General features: G+C 54.5%; 9 protein-coding genes across 9 annotated transcripts; 3 read left to right on the top strand and 6 right to left on the bottom strand.

Annotated features, from left to right (window-relative positions):
- Positions 1–150: 150 nt before the first annotated feature.
- On the bottom strand, positions 151–1,943 carry COCCADRAFT_1268 (uncharacterized protein; the record flags this gene model as incomplete). Its single annotated transcript, XM_007709584.1, has 3 exons — positions 151–483; positions 533–861; positions 911–1,943. 3 exons carry the CDS (start codon positions 1,941–1,943, stop codon positions 151–153), a joined length of 1,695 nt encoding a protein of 564 aa, XP_007707774.1.
- A 670-nt stretch (positions 1,944–2,613) lies between these two features.
- COCCADRAFT_84425 (uncharacterized protein) lies at positions 2,614–4,728 on the bottom strand (the record flags this gene model as incomplete). Its single annotated transcript, XM_007709668.1, has 1 exon — positions 2,614–4,728. The coding sequence occupies one exon, from the start codon at positions 4,726–4,728 to the stop codon at positions 2,614–2,616; it is 2,115 nt and encodes a 704-aa protein (XP_007707858.1).
- Positions 4,729–4,952: 224 nt separating this feature from the next.
- On the top strand, positions 4,953–6,180 carry COCCADRAFT_84598 (uncharacterized protein; the record flags this gene model as incomplete). Its single annotated transcript, XM_007709667.1, has 2 exons — positions 4,953–5,068; positions 5,133–6,180. 2 exons carry the CDS (start codon positions 4,953–4,955, stop codon positions 6,178–6,180), a joined length of 1,164 nt encoding a protein of 387 aa, XP_007707857.1.
- Positions 6,181–6,274: 94 nt separating this feature from the next.
- On the bottom strand, positions 6,275–7,634 carry COCCADRAFT_84394 (uncharacterized protein; the record flags this gene model as incomplete). Its single annotated transcript, XM_007709666.1, has 2 exons — positions 6,275–7,439; positions 7,516–7,634. The coding sequence occupies 2 exons, from the start codon at positions 7,632–7,634 to the stop codon at positions 6,275–6,277; spliced, it is 1,284 nt and encodes a 427-aa protein (XP_007707856.1).
- A 435-nt stretch (positions 7,635–8,069) lies between these two features.
- Positions 8,070–10,254, top strand: COCCADRAFT_84345 (uncharacterized protein; the record flags this gene model as incomplete). Its single annotated transcript, XM_007709665.1, has 3 exons — positions 8,070–8,409; positions 8,471–10,153; positions 10,205–10,254. The coding sequence occupies 3 exons, from the start codon at positions 8,070–8,072 to the stop codon at positions 10,252–10,254; spliced, it is 2,073 nt and encodes a 690-aa protein (XP_007707855.1).
- Positions 10,255–10,824: 570 nt separating this feature from the next.
- Positions 10,825–11,409, top strand: COCCADRAFT_22575 (uncharacterized protein; the record flags this gene model as incomplete). The annotated part of the gene is made up of 1 exon (XM_007709612.1): positions 10,825–11,409. The coding sequence occupies one exon, from the start codon at positions 10,825–10,827 to the stop codon at positions 11,407–11,409; it is 585 nt and encodes a 194-aa protein (XP_007707802.1).
- A 569-nt stretch (positions 11,410–11,978) lies between these two features.
- Positions 11,979–13,180, bottom strand: COCCADRAFT_22574 (glycoside hydrolase family 16 protein; the record flags this gene model as incomplete). Its single annotated transcript, XM_007709611.1, has 2 exons — positions 11,979–13,024; positions 13,090–13,180. The coding sequence occupies 2 exons, from the start codon at positions 13,178–13,180 to the stop codon at positions 11,979–11,981; spliced, it is 1,137 nt and encodes a 378-aa protein (XP_007707801.1).
- Positions 13,181–14,422: 1,242 nt separating this feature from the next.
- COCCADRAFT_84332 (uncharacterized protein) lies at positions 14,423–16,628 on the bottom strand (the record flags this gene model as incomplete). The annotated part of the gene is made up of 4 exons (XM_007709664.1): positions 14,423–14,863; positions 14,913–15,165; positions 15,220–16,224; positions 16,444–16,628. The coding sequence occupies 4 exons, from the start codon at positions 16,626–16,628 to the stop codon at positions 14,423–14,425; spliced, it is 1,884 nt and encodes a 627-aa protein (XP_007707854.1).
- Positions 16,629–16,755: 127 nt separating this feature from the next.
- COCCADRAFT_84553 (uncharacterized protein) lies at positions 16,756–17,175 on the bottom strand (the record flags this gene model as incomplete). Its single annotated transcript, XM_007709663.1, has 1 exon — positions 16,756–17,175. One exon carries the CDS (start codon positions 17,173–17,175, stop codon positions 16,756–16,758), a length of 420 nt encoding a protein of 139 aa, XP_007707853.1.
- Between the last annotated feature and the right edge of the window lie 1,246 nt (positions 17,176–18,421).

Raw genomic sequence — 18,421 nt, 5'->3', positions numbered from 1 at the left:
CGCTCGGCCGGTATCCATTGGGGGGGTTCGTAATGTCGCGTGGCTACAAAACGTCATGGCGTAAAACGCAAACAGGTCAGAGACAAAATATGATAACAAGTCGTTGCACCGCCCAAATGCATGCTGGGACGTCGAATGTTTCCCCAATGTCTACAACTCTTCGTCTTCTTCCATCTTGGATTCAATAGTAGGAATGTTGCCATCAGAGTTCCCTCGCTCTTTCTGGGCGCCCATTAACGCTTGGCCGAGGCTCTTGCGGACACTCTCATCAAATCCCGGTAATGAGGCGCGTTGCTTCTTAAAGGGCGATGCGAGGGGGTTCGAGGAATTATTTTCTGACGAGTTTGCAGGTGCGGAGTTCGAGGCATCGTTTGAAGAGGAAGCATCGGGCGCTGGTGTGCCAGATAGAGGAGATCCGGAGGCGTCTGAAATTGAAGCACCTGCGGGACGACCCACCGGCTCGGCAGAGTGTTGACGTTTGAGCTGTGCAGTGTCAGCATTGCGTACCGAATCTTACAACTAGATAACATACCTTGATCTTACGCACACCCTCTGCAAGTTCGCCCTGTTTTAAAGCATCTTCTGGCGATAGCAGGCCCTTGTCAATGACATCTTTGTCGTCATCCACATCTTCCAGCTTGACATCGTCTTCATCATCTGCGTCACTGTCCATGGCGTCTTGATTCTTTTTCTTGGATTTTGGGGATGTTTCCCGGTAGCCGCCAAAGTTCTTTGTTCCAGCATCTGCGTTGAGGGGCTTGAGGCTGCCAAAGTCGAGTGTTCCTGACTTTCGCTTGGCGGCTGGCGAAGTGACCTTGGGCGGCTCCTTGCTGGTCAGAATTCCCATCTTGCGCAACTGGCCTGTTCGGGGTTAGTATATTCACTCTTATCTATGAATTTTGCAACTTACGCTCTCCGCGGTACAAGAAGGTGAAGACGGCGTAGGGCTTGTCCGGAGGATCTATACCAGTCACAGTCTGGGTGCTGATGGACTTGGGATCCAGTGTCTTTGGCTTCGCAAAACTTGTAGTGTGGTCGACATCGTCACCCTCTCCGCCGTTCTGTTCGTCGTCGTCGTGTGCGTCGAATTGCGGTGAGTACTCGCCACGCTTGATCTCTCCGGATGCTAAAACACGGAACAAGGCAACCTTGATTTGTCCTGCGGCTTCGGGCATAGGGGGCTCGTCTTCAGAATCAGAGTCGGTGGTGAAGAATTCGTCGTTGCCAGAGAGTGTTTCGACAGGCGCGTCCTGGCTTTCGCTGTAGCGCAGCACGCCGTTGGTGGAGGGCTTCTTGTCTTCTTCATCGCTACTGTTCAAGGCTTCTCTCCGCTTTGCCCGCTTCTTCTCCAGGCGTTGCTTTCTCCGCTCAATCTTTGCAGCCACGTCTTTATCCTTGCCTTCGAGATCAAGGCCATTGAGCCATCGCTCGAGCCCGACCTCGCGGAAGAGAAACTCGCGTTCGGCGAGTCCCCCACCTTCCGACTCTGGTACGCTGACCCACCGTGAATTGACCCACGTCTCCTCGCCGCGACGCAGCAGAGTCGCAACCTCCTCCTTTGCCCTTCCGTCAAAGTAAATGTACGCGGCGATGGTCTCGTTTGGCGAGGTGGTGAGGGGCTTGTACGGGGCTATCGTGGGACTGTACTTGCCCCGCTCACCAGTTTGGCCGGGCAGGCCACCCACAATCTTGGGCTTGGGGTTGGGTTCTTCGGGCGTGGGCTTCGGGGTCGAGTATGGGACGTGCAGACCTGGAGTGAGCAGGGTGATGGAGATTGCAAAAGACGACTGCTCAGGCTTGGTGGCGCCGGGGGGGATCTTTGCTGGGGGCACGGGGATATACGACGTGATACGGTGGTACTTTGATTGCTTCTGGATGGAATACTCGGGCAGCGGGTTGGAATCGGCGTGTATCGAGACCGCCAGGCCCAAAAAGGTCGGCATGGTGGACAGCGGGCGTGTGGGGGGAAGGAGGAGGGGGGGAACAGCGAGGGCGGCGGGAGAGGGAGAGCAAGTGGTGGTGGTGGAGGACTGGGCGGCGTGAAGCTGCGGAGATGGCAGCGGAAGAGCGCTGGTCTTGGCAGAGAATGAATGGAGGGAGAAAATATCCCTGCGGACGTAAGCCGCTGCCGGAGGGGCAGCTGCGCGAGTAAGTAGGCGAAAAAGGGCGGCGAGGCGGTGTGAGGTAGCAACTCCAAGTGTCTGTGTTGTTGGTTTAGGCGGAGAGCTTCCGTAGCGGGCGGTCCCACCATGTTCACGGCGCTCCACGGGTGCCCCCTTGGGCCAATCATGTTGCCACCGCCAGCTATCTTGGAAAACGCCATCAAATTCACGCGCCTCCACGACATCTCTGTGCGATCACCATATGTTCACCAAGCATATCGAATCAGGGGTCATGCTGAACGGCGATCCAGGGTGGGGTGCGTTGTGCTAGCGGCATGGCGCCTGTGTTGCTTCTGCAGGCCCGCTATTCTACACTCCAAGTATATCACCACGGCCCTCGCGCCACCGATTGTTCTAAGTATATACACACACAAACAATCAATCAATTCAACACCCTTCAACCCCCCATGGACAGCCGTCTCATGACATCCCCAGGCCTCTACTCCGCCCCTCACTCGTCCTCATCCAGGGCAAACATGTCCTCTGCCCTCGGCCGCAACCGGCGAGCCCTTGCTACCGCCGTCTCCCCGGGAATCACGTCGGCCTCAGATTGTGCAAGGGCGGGTTCAACCGCGTCTGTAGCCATGGGCACTTCTTCTGCTTCCATGCCCGATCCTTGATCCATGTCACCCTCGGTGCCATCGTTGCGTGTCTCGTCATCGACATGCATCTTCTCATCCTCGTCTCCATCTTCACCGCCAGTGCTAACCGCTTTACGGACTACATTGCTCTTCCGTTTCCTCTTTTCTGCTAATCGCCTTGCCTGTTCCTCCTCCTCCTTCTGCCTCTCGCGCGCGTTAAACGCCTCGTCAAGATGGCTGAGCGTCGACTCGTCGAACAAATGCTCTTCCTGCCATACCTTGAGAATGACGTTGACTTCATCCCGGTAGCTTCTCTCAGTCATCCGACCCATTTCCAGCTGCGAAGGTAACTGCTCAAGATGTTCAAACACTTTGCGGCCCACAAGCTCTGTAGCTATCGCAAGACGATATTTGTACGACACTCCAGACTCTTTTGCAGTGACAAGAAGTACATCTGAAATAATGCGCAAAGCATTCAGCGTCACCTGTCGGGTATCAGGTCGGCGAAGATCGTCTTTTGTGTCTGCATCAGCTGGCCTGTTCCTCGGATTGGTATCAGTGAGCTGAAAGGGGTGTATGATGTTTGAGACAAGAATGTGCACCACTTCGTCCATGCCCTGTCCAGCGTGTTCGACTGCAAAATTTGAAATGGCAGCAATGTCATCGGCGACAATGCTACCAGGCGGAAGGGATGTGAGCAACCATAGAAGCATAGCTCTTGACCGCGGACTCATGATGCCGTGTCCATTATCAACCCGTCCAGGATAATTATCTCCAACTGGAAGAGGCTTGTACTGTGGCTTCTCCTTCTCCTCTTCATCATCACTATCCATCATGTCATCTTCTGAATCAAATGCGCCCAAGTGGTCGGCAAACTCGTCGGCAAGGGGATCTAGAGGCCCGCGCCAGTCACCCTGGCGCTCAAAAATCTCTGGGTTCGGACTGTCACAGACAATCTGGTGTAAGCGCCATCGGTAATAGCGGTTCACAGGATGCTTTTGGTCATAGAGCCAAGCGAAGCGTTCTTCTTCTTGTATTTGCGCATCGTTCATCAATGCAGCCTCAAACTCCACACCGCCTAGTATCACGCCCTCTATGGTCTGGTGCACTAGTCTTAGCGTCGCAATGTCTGGGGGCTGGTTGGCGGTGACAATGAGTTGCTCGGTGTCTTCGCGAGGTCTATCTCTCCCACCGCCACCACCACCTAGATCGGGGGGTGGTGCAAAACCCTTTGGGATCTCAGGCGCCTGCCATCGTGCACCAAATGGCTCTGTGCGCTGTGCTGTATCTGCCGAGCGGCCGCCCAGATATCTATCCAAGTGTAGATAGTAACCCTTGCCTAGATACTTTTTGTCGTTGAGTTTATTCATAGCATCGTCCAAGTCGCGCGCACTCGCATCCTTGTCGAATATGACCTTCATTGTTGCAGACGGCCGGCCTTTGGGTGACGGGCCCTGCGGTGGTATCTTCTCGACTCTTGTAATTTTCAGTGATGGGAAATCGGCAAAGAGTTCTTCTACCCGGCGTGGATCAATGGCAGGCGGGAGGTTGGATGCTTTTGCTACGACGGTCGTAAACACATTCTCGGTCGGCTTTGGGCCATGCAACGCAGCAGGGCCGGTAGGTGCCGACACACCAAATCGCGACGGCATTTGTTGTGCAGGACGCCCCGGAGTGACTCCAGGCCTTGGGTAGCCGTCGAGAGGCTCAGCGTCGAGTGTACCAGGGCCGCTTTTCATGGTCCTCTGTCTGCCTGTAAAGTGCCTCTTACTTCCAGTTGGAACGAATACATTGTCGGCCTCCTGGTCGCGCTCCGACTCGCCCAGTACGCTTTTCTCGCCCCCATGCTCGGCCTCGAAATCTGCCATGACCTTGTCGAGGGCATTCTTCTCTTCCCGTGCCTTTGCCTCTTCATCTTCTTTGGCCTTTGAATTTAATTGCGCCTTGTTGGCTTTCGCGCTGCCGAGAGAGAACTTGAAAGCCATGATTGGGATTCAACTGAGATTGAGTAGGGGTAGTGCGACATGGGGTGTCGAGGGATGAGTGTGCAAGTGTCAAGGTTGAGCTTGCGACAGGACCATGAGAGATGCAAACTAGCGCGTCCATCCCGACAGCCGGTAACTTTCAAGATCCCGGACTGCCATCCCATAACGTCATGCCCATCGCAACACAGACAAACAAGACAGACTGGTAGAGCAAAGCGCCCGCCATGGCTTCTACACAGGATATCCCTGCTCTCCTTCGCTTCCTCAACCAAGAGGCCAAAGTCCCTCTCAAGCAGGCCATGGGCAAGGTGCCCGATCTGCAAGCAGCGAGACTCAACACGTAAGCACGTGACAGCGCAACACCGCGTTTCAACACCCCACTAACGCCAAACGCACGGTACCAGCGCTCTAGACATATCAAAAGCCGATTTCGCAACGCTCAAGGACATTTTTGGGGATGAGAGAGCAGCACGACAATGTCTCAATGCCGCGAAACGAGTCTCCAAGAAACGGACGGCCGCAGATCAAGATGGCGCTACAATGGCATCTGCGCCGTTGCCAGTCAAGAAGGCGAAGTCGAAAGCCACGTTTGGCCAGCCACTGAGTGGCGCGGAGCTTGAGGCGGAGCTTGCACTGCCAGAAGCAGAGACGAACGAAGAGGTGTTGAAGGCGACGGTGCTATATACCAATCGCGCACCTTTGTTACTTGCATTTGCTGTCACGTTGATAAAGTATACGATGCCTGAGCAGCCAATCTCGAGTAGGTTGAGTCTCGCCCAAGCAGTCACATCTATGAATAGCAAGACGAAAGCTGTGCACATTGGGTTGGACAAGGGGCGGCCTGCGGAAGAAGAAGGGTGGGGTGAGGGACAGCCGGTTATGCGCATCATGACGCGCGAGATACGGGTCATGAAGCGGTGGGGATACGAGTGGGAGGACGAAGGCTACGGGACCCAGCGAACAGCCAAGTCTTTCACCGACACAGCAGGTGAGGAAAGAGCGAAGGAGACTGCGCTGTGGGCTATTGATCTAGATGAGTTGAAGAAGGCCAACCAGCCGGGTGGTTCGACGCACTCCACGAGCGGACGGGAAAATCTGCCGATTTATCCAGCCGAGAGACCTAGACTGTATCTTTTGAAGGCATTTGAGAAGCTACCAGAAGATGGGATCAAGCAAGAAGGCGATGCGCCGACCAAAACAAAAGCCAAGATGAAGAAAAGTGCGGATGCTACGGCAGCGGAAAAGAAACGAAACCTGGGTTTGTTGCTAGGGGCACTGGAACTGTTGTATCAGTCCTGGGCAAGCATATTAAGCAAAGAAGAACTGGACAGACGTGCTTGGGGATGGTACGTTCATGTTCGACCCGACGTGGCTCAAGGGACTGCGGGTTGGGGAGCAAAGGGCAATGTGAAGCTATCAGATATTCTGGACTTGCGAAGACCAAGCAAATAGCGGAACGAGGATACACGCGGAAGAGCGGCGATTGATATCAAGATGTGTTCGATCTAATGTTTTATTGGGGGTATCCAGATCACTCGCTATACTACTACAATTTGAACTCAGCGTTAGTGAGTTCCCAGCCTACGCCACCAGCGCCTTCTTTCCGACTGGCGAGCTTTTCAGCCAGGGCCAGTTTTTTGTCGCGGTTCCGCTCTGTACAAAGTTCAAAGACGGTGCTCAGGTTCAGTATCAGGGAATGGAATGGCGGGCTGGTGTCAACCAAGTCGTTCAGGATGTTCTTTGCATCCGAGATACGTCCAGTGTAGAGTAGACACACGGCCAGGTTCTGGGCCACCATCGCGTCGTCTGAGAATTTTTCACGAAGGGCCTGAAGCGATGTTACGGCAGCCTGGTAATCAGAGTTTGCGAGCTCGAGGAGGGCATTGAGGGTGCCGTCGATGAGCTCATCTGGGGAAGCTTCCGAGGCTCGGGCCAGACAGCGACGGGCGGCCTGCACGTGGCCCACGCGGAGCCAGACCAGCGTTTCCATGAGGGCGATTTCTCTCGTCTGCTCCTCGTCGGCTGCCAGCGTGGATAAGTGCCGGCCAGCTCCCTCGAGGTCGCCCATTTCCACCAAGACATTTGCAACGCGGATGCCACAGTCACGCAACCGCGATCTCCATAGCTTTTTTTCAGACTCTGGGCCCCTGACAATGTTTTCTCTGCATTCACGCGCAAGCTCGTAATAACCCATGATACCCTTGCGCCACTCGCCATAGCCCAGGGCAGCCAATCGGACGACCAAGAGCCGCAGCTCCCAAGGTACGAGATGAGCATTTGTGAGGGGGTGTCGGTAGAAGGCACTGGCCAAATCACCCAGGACCTTTGACTCCTGGGCGGCGAGGGCATGCTCCTGCAGCAGACAGAGACATGCTAGACGCACATGAACAAGGTGGAAGAGGGTGTCGTGGTCGCCCGGGGCAGCGGAGACCAGGTTGCGGGCGGCAGCAATGGCAGCAAGGCGATAGTGGCCCGAGTAGAGGAGCGAGTCTATGGGCGACGAGACAGGAGGGGCATGTGGAGCGTTGAGGAAGGGCGGCGGAACGTTTGTGACGGGCAGGACGTGATAGGCCTGGGGGTCTTGCATGAAGCTGAAGTCCTTGGAGGGCATGTCGTCAATGGCACGGGCCGGGGGTACATTGTGTTGCTGTTGCTGTGGAGGAGGAGGTTGCGGGGCAGCATCAGGACGTGTTGGAGGGGCGGCCAGGGGGCTGTATTGCCGTGTAAGCACGAGGTCGTCGTCGTGGGAGCTTCTTCGCAGGGCAATGGGCGCGGGAGAGGGCATACTCGTCCACGATCACGTCTTCGGCATCGAGCGGGCCCTTTGTCGAGCGGCGGACGATGCCCTGACGACGTTCATGGCCTGACGCCGCCCGCCCGTGGCCTCGTCGCGCGGGGGCCTGCATGGCATGGAGGAGCGAGGTACAGCACGAAGGTGTGTATGTATATGCTTTATGTATACTAAACGGGTCCGTCTTAGACTAGTAGCACATACACCGGATGCTTAGCGGGGGTTTCGGTCTTGGTGTTGGTGGTGGAGGTGAGTAGAGTGCCGGCAGCAGGGGAGGCTCCGATATTCGGCAGCAGGCGGTGCAACTGCGGGGACGGGCCAATCACACCCCCCGCTGCCTCGACCTCGGACCCCACTGACTTTTCATCAGATGCGCCACGACTCTGTCCGGCCGTCGACCCAAGCGGCGACCACACGGTTTGACTCAAATACGCTTTTGCTTATTATTACCCCGTCTCTCCCGCCTTCTCACTCCCTTGCCCTTCTTGCCTTTTCTTTCTGAGTGTCGCTGCTCTGTATTTCGTCCCCTGCGTGGACGCCCGCCTTCATAATGCTCCAGTCACGCACGCGAGCTATCAATGCTCTCAACCGCACCCGCTGCTTTTCCACAACACCACACAAAGCTGCCGTCTCGCCCTTCCGCAGGCCTGCCCAGGCCCTCACTGCCAATGCCGCCTCCCAGGATGCAAAGCGAACACAGAGCACTGCCGCCGCCGGCACACAATCACAACCGCGCTCAAGACCATCGCCTGCCTTCAACCGCGACGACTATGACAGTGTCCAGCCATTGAAGCAGTACCGCTCGCCTGCAATGGACCACTCGTTCGTTGGCATGACTGGCGGCCAGATTTTCCACGAGATGATGCTCCGTCAGGGCGTCAAGCACATCTGTACGCTATTCTTTATTTTTTTTCTTAGGCCACTGTCTTGAAATTATACTAACGTGAACAGTTGGATACCCGGGCGGCGCCATTCTCCCCGTTTTCGATGCCATTTACCAGTCCAAACACTTTGACTTTATCCTCCCACGACATGAACAGGGCGCAGGCCATATGGCCGAGGGTTATGCTCGCGCAAGTGGCAAGCCTGGTGTTGTCCTCGTCACCTCTGGCCCTGGCGCCACAAATGTCGTCACACCCATGCAGGATGCCCTCATGGACGGAACCCCTCTCGTTGTTTTCTGCGGTCAGGTCGTCACCAGCGCAATTGGCTCAGACGCTTTCCAGGAAGCCGATATGGTCGGCATCACAAGGCCCTGCACAAAGTGGAATGTCCTCGTCAAGAACATTGCCGAGCTACCAAGGAGAATTAACGAGGCTTTCGAGATTGCCACCAGCGGCCGCCCAGGACCTGTTCTTGTCGACTTGCCCAAAGATGTCACTGCTAGCGTTCTCCAAAGAGCCATCCCCATGAGCAGCACCCTCCCCACCACCGTCAGTGCCGCCACCATTGCCGCAAGGGAATTGAGCAAGCAGCAGTTGGACCAGTCCATTAGGAGATCTGCCGACCTGATCAACAAGGCCAAGAAGCCCGTCATCTACGCTGGCCAGGGTATCTTGCAAACAGAAGACGGCCCTCGCCTTCTCAAGGAACTCGCTGAAAAGGTTACCATACCCGTCACCACCACTCTCCAAGGCCTCGGAGGTTTCGACGAGCTCGACCCCAAGTCCCTGCACATGCTGGGTATGCACGGCTCAGCCTATGCCAACATGGCTATGCAGGAAGCCGACCTCATTCTCGCTCTTGGCGCCCGTTTCGACGACCGCATTACCGGTGCCATCTCCAAGTTCGCTCCTGCTGCCAAGGCTGCTGCAGCCGAGGGCCGTGGAGGAATCATTCACTTTGAAATTATGCCAAAGAACATCAACAAGGTCGTACAAGCGACTGAGGCTGTTGAGGGAGATCTTGGCACAAATTTGAAGCAGCTCCTGCCTCTAGTAAACAAGGTTGATGACCGTCCCGAGTGGATGGGCCAAATTGCCGAATGGAAGAAGCGCTTCCCTTGGGCTTACGAGAAGGAGGGCGAGAATGGGTTGATCAAGCCTCAGACTGTCATGGAGAAGCTTTCAGATCTCACAGCCGATCGCAAGGAACAAACCATTCTTACTACCGGTGTTGGTCAGCATCAAATGTGGTGCGCTCAGCACTACCGATGGCGGTACCCGCGTACCATGATCACCTCGGGTGGTCTCGGTACTATGGGTTATGGTCTGCCAGCCGCCATTGGTGCCAAGGTTGCACGACCAGACTGCACAGTCATCGACATCGACGGCGACTCTTCCTTTAGCATGACTCTAACTGAACTCTCCACCGCGGCTGAATTTAACATTGGTGTCAAGGTCATTATCCTTAATAATGAGGAGCAGGGCATGGTCACACAATGGCAAACCCTCTTCTACACTGACCGTTTCTCCCACACTCACCAACGTAACGCCGACTTTGTCAAGCTCGGTGACGCCATGGGTGTTCAGGCCAAGCGCTGCATGAAAATCGACGAGCTGGAGGATTCGCTCAAGTGGCTGCTCGATACCGAAGGTCCAGCCCTGCTGGAGATTGTGACGGACCAAAAGGTGCCTGTTCTGCCCATGGTCCCCGCTGGCAGTGCACTACATGAGTTTTTGGTATACGACGAGAGTAAGTCAATCTCAATCACAGACCTGATAGCAAATACTAACACTATTATAGAAACGGCGAAAGAGCGCAGAGCTCAAACAAAGGCGAGATCGGGTCGCTGAACTGGATAGCTAATGTTTTGTGTTCATCCTTATTCGTTGTGTATATTTGTGGGCCAACCGGCGTTTGACAGCATCTGTTCTACTGTGATATGACCTGAGGATTTCTGGCAAAGGTTTGGCCAGTTAAAAGTAAGATATCATGTTTTTGTAAGCAGAATGGGGGTAGTTTGAATTACAGACATTCCGTTTGGGCAGCATCCGACTTACCATGAGGGAGCCTAAATCTCAACCATGGTTTCAGTGTAGGAATTCAGTGTAAGAATTCAGTCTAAGCATACAAAAGCGATGCTCCTTTGTGCTGTATTCCCTTTCTCACGGACATTCACGTTATACCATCACAGCAGATCCAGACATTACGAACACACGCCAAGATACATCTGCGACTCCCGCGCTACAGAGATTACAGAGACTACAAACACAGAACCCCGAGTGAATCAAAAGTAGATGTCTCAAAAATATCAGAGACCATAAGCCAGACTTGAGGTTAACAGAGGCCACCACCGGTATAGTTATAGAGAGTTGTGTACAACGAGACTTGGAAAAAAAAGACAACACCCAACTAAGACCACCATGTCTCGACCAACAACTCCTATACCTAGAAGCAGGCCAAGCACCAGCCAATGGGCCCACCATCACACATCGCCCTCGCGTGAATCCAACGTGAAGCACACCTCCCCCCCATCCTCTCATCATGAAGAAACGCCATCCGAGTCGTGCCCCAAACCCCCTTCCCCACACGCCTCCCGCCAACCCTCACAAGAAAGACCGAGATCCCCTACCCCGAATATCATGCTCAGCGGCTGGCAACCCGTAGAACCCAGCCCCGCCCTCTGGGTCTTTGTCAAAAACGTGTCTGCGCTACCGTCTGCACCCGAGTTTGCGGGTCCGTCTGGGGTACCGGCACAGGAACAGGCACAGGTAGGGCTACTGCAAACGGATTGTGATGGCTCGAGGTGCGATTCTGTGGTTGAGGGAGAGATGGTGGCTCGTGCGAGGAGGAATGGGGGGGAGATGGTTAGGGGCGTGGACGTGGATGTAGATGTAGATGTGGATTTGGAGAGGCAAGGGGTAGAAGAGGAGGAGGAGGACAAGGCACAGGGGGTACGACGGGTGTGGGGGAGGATAAGGGGGTGGATGCTTGGGTGGTTGAGCTGATGAGAAATACCAAGAATGTATCATTTTGTATGGGGATAAGTTATGAAGTAAGTACATGGGTAAAAACTTTTTTCTACTTTTGTCTCTCGTGTTTCTTTTTTCTTTTCTTTTCTTTTCTTTGTCTGGATAGGTAAAGTAGAGATAAGCTGTTATGGCGAAAAGTTAATCGTGAGAGTTTTGTTTGCATGGGGATGAGTAAGAAGGTTAATCGAAAAAAAGTGTGTGAGATGGCTAGGGTTAATTCGGGGGGGGGAAGGGGGTGGGATATGAGTAAGATGACACGGATGTTCAAATAGTGAGATTAGATCCCACTGATGTGAGAACACAGATGATTGAAATATCGAATTTCTCGTACTAATCTTAAATGATCTTGAGTCTCATTTGCAGGAAAGTGACACACGGCTGGAAATTTCGAGTAAAATGGCTTGAACAATTCAAGACTGAATTGTTTCTTTTCTCTTTGCTTCCGTCTCAAAACGCTCAAATGGGGTATTAAACACGGTATATACAGTTTTGCAGCAAGCAAAAAATAAAACAAAATCGCTTCGCTTTTTGGAGGATATCTTTTTTTAAATGGCAAATGCAATGGCAGCAGCGCCCATGAGCACTGCGTACCTCCACTTGACGCTCTCAACACCCGCACCGTTGGATTCCGGCAGCGCACTGCTGGAAGGTGAAGCGTGATCAGCTGCCGCCGCAGCCGCCGTCTTGCTGGGCCCATTGCTGGCACTCTCACTGCTAGCACCCGATGTAGCCGAGGAAGAAGCGCTGGCGGTAGCAGAAGCAGAAGCAGAAGTAGTCATGGACTTTGACGCGGAAGCAGACGCGGAAGCCGACGCAGACGCAGACGCAGACGAAGACGAAGACTTGCTCTTATCACCGCTTCCATCACCCTTCTGATCCACAACAATGCTATCGTAGGTTCCGCTCAAATCGCCATATTGGTACTGCTTCGCCGGCGCATGATTGATAACCTCGACCTTCTCCACAACCATCGAGTACGGTCCCTTTCCAAAATCCGTAAGACCGCCCGCCCACTCAATCGTGCCCTCGGAGTTGTCCGGGTCGCCGCCCGCCCAGATGCCGATGCGCACGTTCATGGGCGTTTGTGGGTATCCGTAGGCGGAGTTTACGTCAGAGTACTTGACTTCGCGCTGCACGCCGCCGTCGATGATCCACTGCATGCTGTCTTGCGTCCACGAGATGGTGTAGTTGTGGAGCTCGGTTTCGGCGTTGCCAGAGGGGATCGCGGCTTTGGCCATGCGGTTGTAGGTTGCTGTGTTGCCCTTGGAGAAGTAGTTGGTTTGGACTTCGGCGGCTTGGCCACCTAGCCATTCCCAGTCAATCTCGTCGAGATCATCGGATTGGAGGATGGCCGAGGAGACGATGCCGGTGCCCGGTGCTACGCGCATAAGGAATGAGACGGAGCCGAAGAAGATGTACCATTTGGACTGGATGGTGGGGTGGTCGCCTTTCTTGGAGATTTTGAATTCGGCGCCCTTGTCGCTGTAGGAGACACCTGAGGCGGTCATTTTCCAGTTGTCATCGTCGGCGCCCTCCTTGGTGAAGTCGCGGCTGTAGTATGATGTATCGAGAGCTGGGGCGGCAGGACATGCTGGACAGTGTTAGTTTGAGCGAGACATAAATTAGACTCTCTCAGTCTGTGAAGGTGAGACTTACACTTCTTGGTAGGATTACAGTCTGTATGTGTCTGACCGAGTACAGAGTAGGTCAAGCCAGACAAGACGAGTAGGGAGGTAGGAAACAACATTTTCTTTTTAGAAAAGTATATATGCGAACTTGGATTAAAAAAATATAAGTAATTAAGGTAAGTAAGGTAATTAAGAGGCGTATTAGGATGAGGTGAGAAAAAGGCAATATGAGATATGATGCTGGATTCCGAACAGAGCCGCTCAGCCCATATGGAATATATATGTGTGAAACCAACCCCCCCAAGATGATAAGAGAGAGAGAGAGAGAGGGTCTTAGCGCCGACTAGGCTACAAAAAGCGTCAGTCTAGAAACCGAGAAGCAATGCAAGCATCAAATTTAGAAAAAGGAATCCATGAATCCCGTATACCACCTGATCGGATAGCGCGAATCCATTGCAGGCTTGGTGCGGTCCGCAAAGGGCTTGACATGTCCGCATCGAGGTCGCCCCCTGGACCCAAGCGCCAGGTGTGTTAGCGACCAAAAAAGCGTGGTGGCGCACAATGCACATAATCAGTGCCTAGTACTCTGTACCCGTACACAAGACGTTTAATTCGGCACCGGTGCCTCCAAGAACACGAAGGAATTTGGCAGCTAATACCACCCAGCCATCCCACGTGGTCTGTGTTGAAGCTGACTTGGTTCGTGATGACGACGCCCGATCCACTAGTGTCTCCGTGTGTTGTTCCTAAGTGTGGCTGAGGGCCTGTCAGGCGGACTATGTTTAGCATCGCTAGACCCATTTTACCCGTATCTCCTGTGTACTTTATACATAACTAATTCTTCGTGAATTTTTCATTGCTTCGAGGGATAAAACATAAACATCCGTCTTTTGCACGCTTCATGAATCGTAAAAAAGGCTCTAATCTGCACAAGAAGGAACGAAAAAAAAAAAATACAAACCATTTCATACGTTTTCGCCACTGGGTTCCAGACACTGTTCTCACGCTGCGTGTTCCAAAACACACAAGTAAGCCGTAAGTACATGTCGCAATGCCGCCGCCGCCGCTAGCTCGTACCGCCCGCACAAGGAGGCGGCCACCCCGTTTTCGCAGCCAGATCATGGTACCTTGAGATTAGGCACAGCTGCTTTGCATACGAGAATCTTGTATTCGGCCGGCCTTTGCGAGATTTGGTACTGGTTGAATTCCAGCTCACGACTCGCGGCCTTTGCATAGCTCGCGGACCTTGACAAGTTGTCAGGGCATCGGAAAGCTTGCAAAACTCTTCGTCATTGCTCACAGCTCATCGGCATCTTCAGTCCTCGGCAACCCCTCGGCCTCTCAACATGCATAGTTTGGGTCTACCTGGTCTTCTTAACCTCCGTAGCCCAACCCTCTATGCCCTCGCCCTTGCTACCAACCGGAATATTCAAGTTGACATTCTCCATTCCCTTTGTGTCCTTCAAGAATTCATGACCTGCCATTCCTCCAGCATTGGCTCGATCCGCGGGTAGCAATTCCAACATGGGCAACAAAAAGTCGGCAATCTTCTTGCTCTCCTCTGTGCTGAAATGGTATTTTTCGTGCAGAACATCTGGCAGCGCCCAATGTCGTAATCTGTGAATGTTGCGAAGCTCGCCTTTGCGATTAAAAATTTCCTGTGACCATTTACCGGACATGCATAGGCCTTTGGGGAAGGTTCCCAACAGTTCAATAATCTGAGCAATATGATCGTCGTCCTTGCCATACTTGGTGCCGGATTGTGGGTCAAAAAGATAGTCGCCCGTGATGAGTTCGAATGTCTATCCCTGTCAGCAAGGCTGCCTGCGTCTGATAGGTCACTCGTCATACCATTGCAGCCATACTCCAAACGTCAGTACTGGCACCCCACTTACCGCCCAGGATAACTTCTGGGGATCTGTACTGCCTGGTCTGGATGTCGTTGGTAAAGTGGTGCCCAACCCAACAGGCGTTTCCGAGATCTGCGATTTTGACAGATATTGTTTCGAAAGAGTGTTCGACCTGCTGTTCAAGCTGTGATTTGCCCGAAGCGCTAGCGGGCCTGTCAAGGCTGATACTGGATACCTCTTTGGTAAGCAGGTCGCTGAGATTTGAGTGTTAGTAAACTTGTTTACACCAGGACATGTCGCCAACTTACGCAGATTTTTCTCGCTGTTTCTGTGCGTCGTCTTCGTTTGTCGACTTGATGCCGAGCCGTTCTGCCATGGACAGGTTCGATGTAGAAGCCGGAGTTGCTAGAGCACCACTCATTACGACACCGTCTGATGAAGGAGGAGGACTCGGAACAGTCGTGGGGGAAAGTTTACCTGTACCCTCGCTCATAACCTTGTTCAGGCTCTGGGTGCTTCCAGGGAAGCTGGACAGCTCAGCGTGGTTGAAGCTCGCGTTGAGCGGACTGGGGAGTGGCTGACTGCCTGTGATCAAAGTCCTTCGCCTCCGCCTGCCGTTCCTAACGCTATCTTCGCCACCCTTCTTTGTGGGCTCTTCTTTTACATATGTCTTTACGATTTGCTCGACGTCGCCAATCTCGATAAGAACGTTCTCGGGCTTGAGATCGGTGTGGATGATGCCGCACTCGCGGTGGAGGTAGTCGAGGCCGAGGAGCACCTGCTTTGTGATTTGCTTGACTAGTGGCATGGGTATGCCGCGGTGGTTCCATCGCTTGATCAAGCCCAGGAGATTCTCGCCCAGTACCTCAAAGACCATGCAGACGTGGACGCCGTTGGGGCCCTTGTGGTTGAATGAGTCGAGCAGACTGACGACATGTGCGCGGCCGGGGTGGTCTTTGTTGGCTTCGACGACTTTTTTGAGCAGCTTGATCTCATCGAGGGCCGTCTCGGTGTAATGCGCAGCGGAGCGGACGACCTTGAGGGCGACGTGCTTGCCATTGGTGTTGTCTCTGGACAGCCAGACGGTGGAGAAATGGCCCCAGCCGAGTTTGCGCACAATCGTGTACTTGCCGTCCTTGTACTCCTCGCCCACTTGGACTGGGTGGTAGCCGCCTTTGCAGTAGTCCTCCGAGTCCTCCTCGTCGGCCGTGTTCTCGGCCTCATCGACCGACGATGACGACGAGTCTGGCGAGTGGCTCAATTGGCTTCCGTACATTTTGTTCTGGCTGTGGGGCGACGTTGCGCTCTGCACACTGCGGGGTTATTGTGGTCAGTTTGGGGCTGCGGCAGTGCGGCGGCAGTGGCATGGGGCATATGACATGCGGAGAAAAGAAAGAGAGAGTGTGCGTGCGTGCGGTGAGTGTGTGTGTGCGCGCGCAGAGAGCAAAATCAAGTGCAGTGGGGGCGGGCGGGAGGGTGACGTGATGGGGGTTGGTTTGATTTGGAGGGGGGGTTGCTGGTCAGCGACGTACTTGTAGTGAAAGGAGGCCGTGGAGCCAGAGGGCGATGCATTCTGGGCGCCGCCTTGATTCTCTGCCGTGATGATGGGCTTGAGGTCCTGGCCCTTCCGTCGCTTCTTGCCGCCGTTGCTGTTTGCGGCCTGCGCGACCTGCTTGGCCTTGTTGATGGCCGCCTTTTTCATGTCGGTGCCATTCATGGTGGCTCTACCCCCGCCACGGGCTGGGATGGGCTGGGCTGTGAGAGCTGGGACTTGGAGGGGGGTTGCTGGGGGGATGCGATGTTGCGGTTAGGCGTTCCGGACGCGTTGGGCAGCGTTCATGGGCTCACGGGATGGGGGGCAGGGAGAGCGGGCCTGAGCGGGCTGCGGGCAGCAAACGAGCCAGAGGGAGCGGTAGAGGGAGGGAGAGTGAAGGAGACTTGGAAACAGCGGGCGGCGCGATGCTGGCTGTCGTCGCACTGCCCTGCGATTTCTTCAATTGCTGGAGAATGGGCTTAGCGCTCCCCTCGCCCGCCTGGCGCTGGACGGGCGTGTGATTGGCGGTGGGATGGTGGGGGGGACTTGGATAGCGTGGCTGCGATGGGGGGGGAGGGCAGCCAGAACAGCAGGTCAAGAGGTCGCTTCGTCTGCTGGGAGATCCGGTGCAGACACGCGCGATTTTCTGCAGAGCGCCGCGTCGGACAGTTTTTTTGAGCAAGCTAGACACACAGTAGTCTCTCTGGTTTGGGGATGGAAAAGGACGCATCATGGAGCAGGCCGAGCGAAGCGGTAAAGAAGCAGGCCAGACGAGGCGAGACGAGTTATGACATCAGTCGACGGCCTCGTTCACAAGCAACAGCACCACCAGCACCACCAGCACCACCACACTACCAGCCTCCCAGAGACCAGCCGCCTGCTACCACCCTAGTCTATTTTTTTCCAGTCAGGCCACGACCTGGAACGGCAGTCAACCCATCTGTCCAGTTGATCAATCCTGCAGGCAAGGAGCCTGCAGTGGCTGCCCTGGGACTCGACTCCCCCCAGCTGTACTTGTGCTTGGCGTCTATCCACTCCCGTCGCAGACTGCCGTCAAATACTATACTAACTACCAGTAGAGTACACACAGACACACTTGCAGCTTGGGATAACACATTGCGCATTGAGCCAGCCACGCCATCAGCCATGCGCCGCATTACCTCTCCTGTCCGTGGCGGCCAGCTGCAAGCTGATACTCCCCCCGCCATACATACATATAATACATGTCGTGTCCTACCCTACTCCCAGAGAAGCCCAACAGCCCTCGCTATGCTGACATGAATAAAAAAGAAAAAAGAAAACAAACCAAAACAAACAAACATCTTCCCTAGTCTCACATGCTGGTTCCTACTCCCAGTGCCAGGTCCCAGGTCCCCCACGAGGCTACATACCCCAGTGCCTCGCCCATTACACGCACCATTACAGCACCTCAGCTGCCCGTCATGCACAAATCACCCTCCTGCACGTCAGACCGCAGAGAACCGCATCCTCGTCATCATCACCATCACTACCACTATCACTGCCACACTACTTGGCCGACACTGCCGCCATCCACTTCTGCTCGTCCTGCTTGTCAAAGTGCAGCAGCATGCCCAGCACCGGGATGAGCTGCTGCTGGTACTTGCGGTCGCGCTGCTCGAGGAACTGCAGCAGTACATTCTTCAGGTACACATAGTCAATCGCCTCTGCAACTGCTCCTCCCGCCCCCTTGTTGGGGTTCGGCGACGCCAGCCGTGACCGCGAAGACTCAATCGAGGATCGCGACGACTGTGCGTGCGAGTCCGACACGCGTGCCTTGACCGCTCGCAATTCGTCAGACATGGTCTGCAACGTGTTAGTGCATCCCACTACCTCATCACATACCCCTCCGCCACTACTCACCTTGCTCGACTTCTGCAGCTTCTCCAGCCGGCTCTGCGTCTCGTCAAACGCCCGTCGCAGCTCTCCCTTCTCCTTCTCCAGTTCGTGTGCCTGCT

Source organism: Bipolaris zeicola (assembly GCF_000523435.1).
Source record: "Bipolaris zeicola 26-R-13 unplaced genomic scaffold scaffold_10, whole genome shotgun sequence".
Taxonomy (NCBI): domain Eukaryota; kingdom Fungi; phylum Ascomycota; class Dothideomycetes; order Pleosporales; family Pleosporaceae; genus Bipolaris; species Bipolaris zeicola.
The sequence above is the reverse complement of the archived record's forward strand: the minus strand, read 5'-3'. Positions and strand labels throughout refer to the sequence as shown.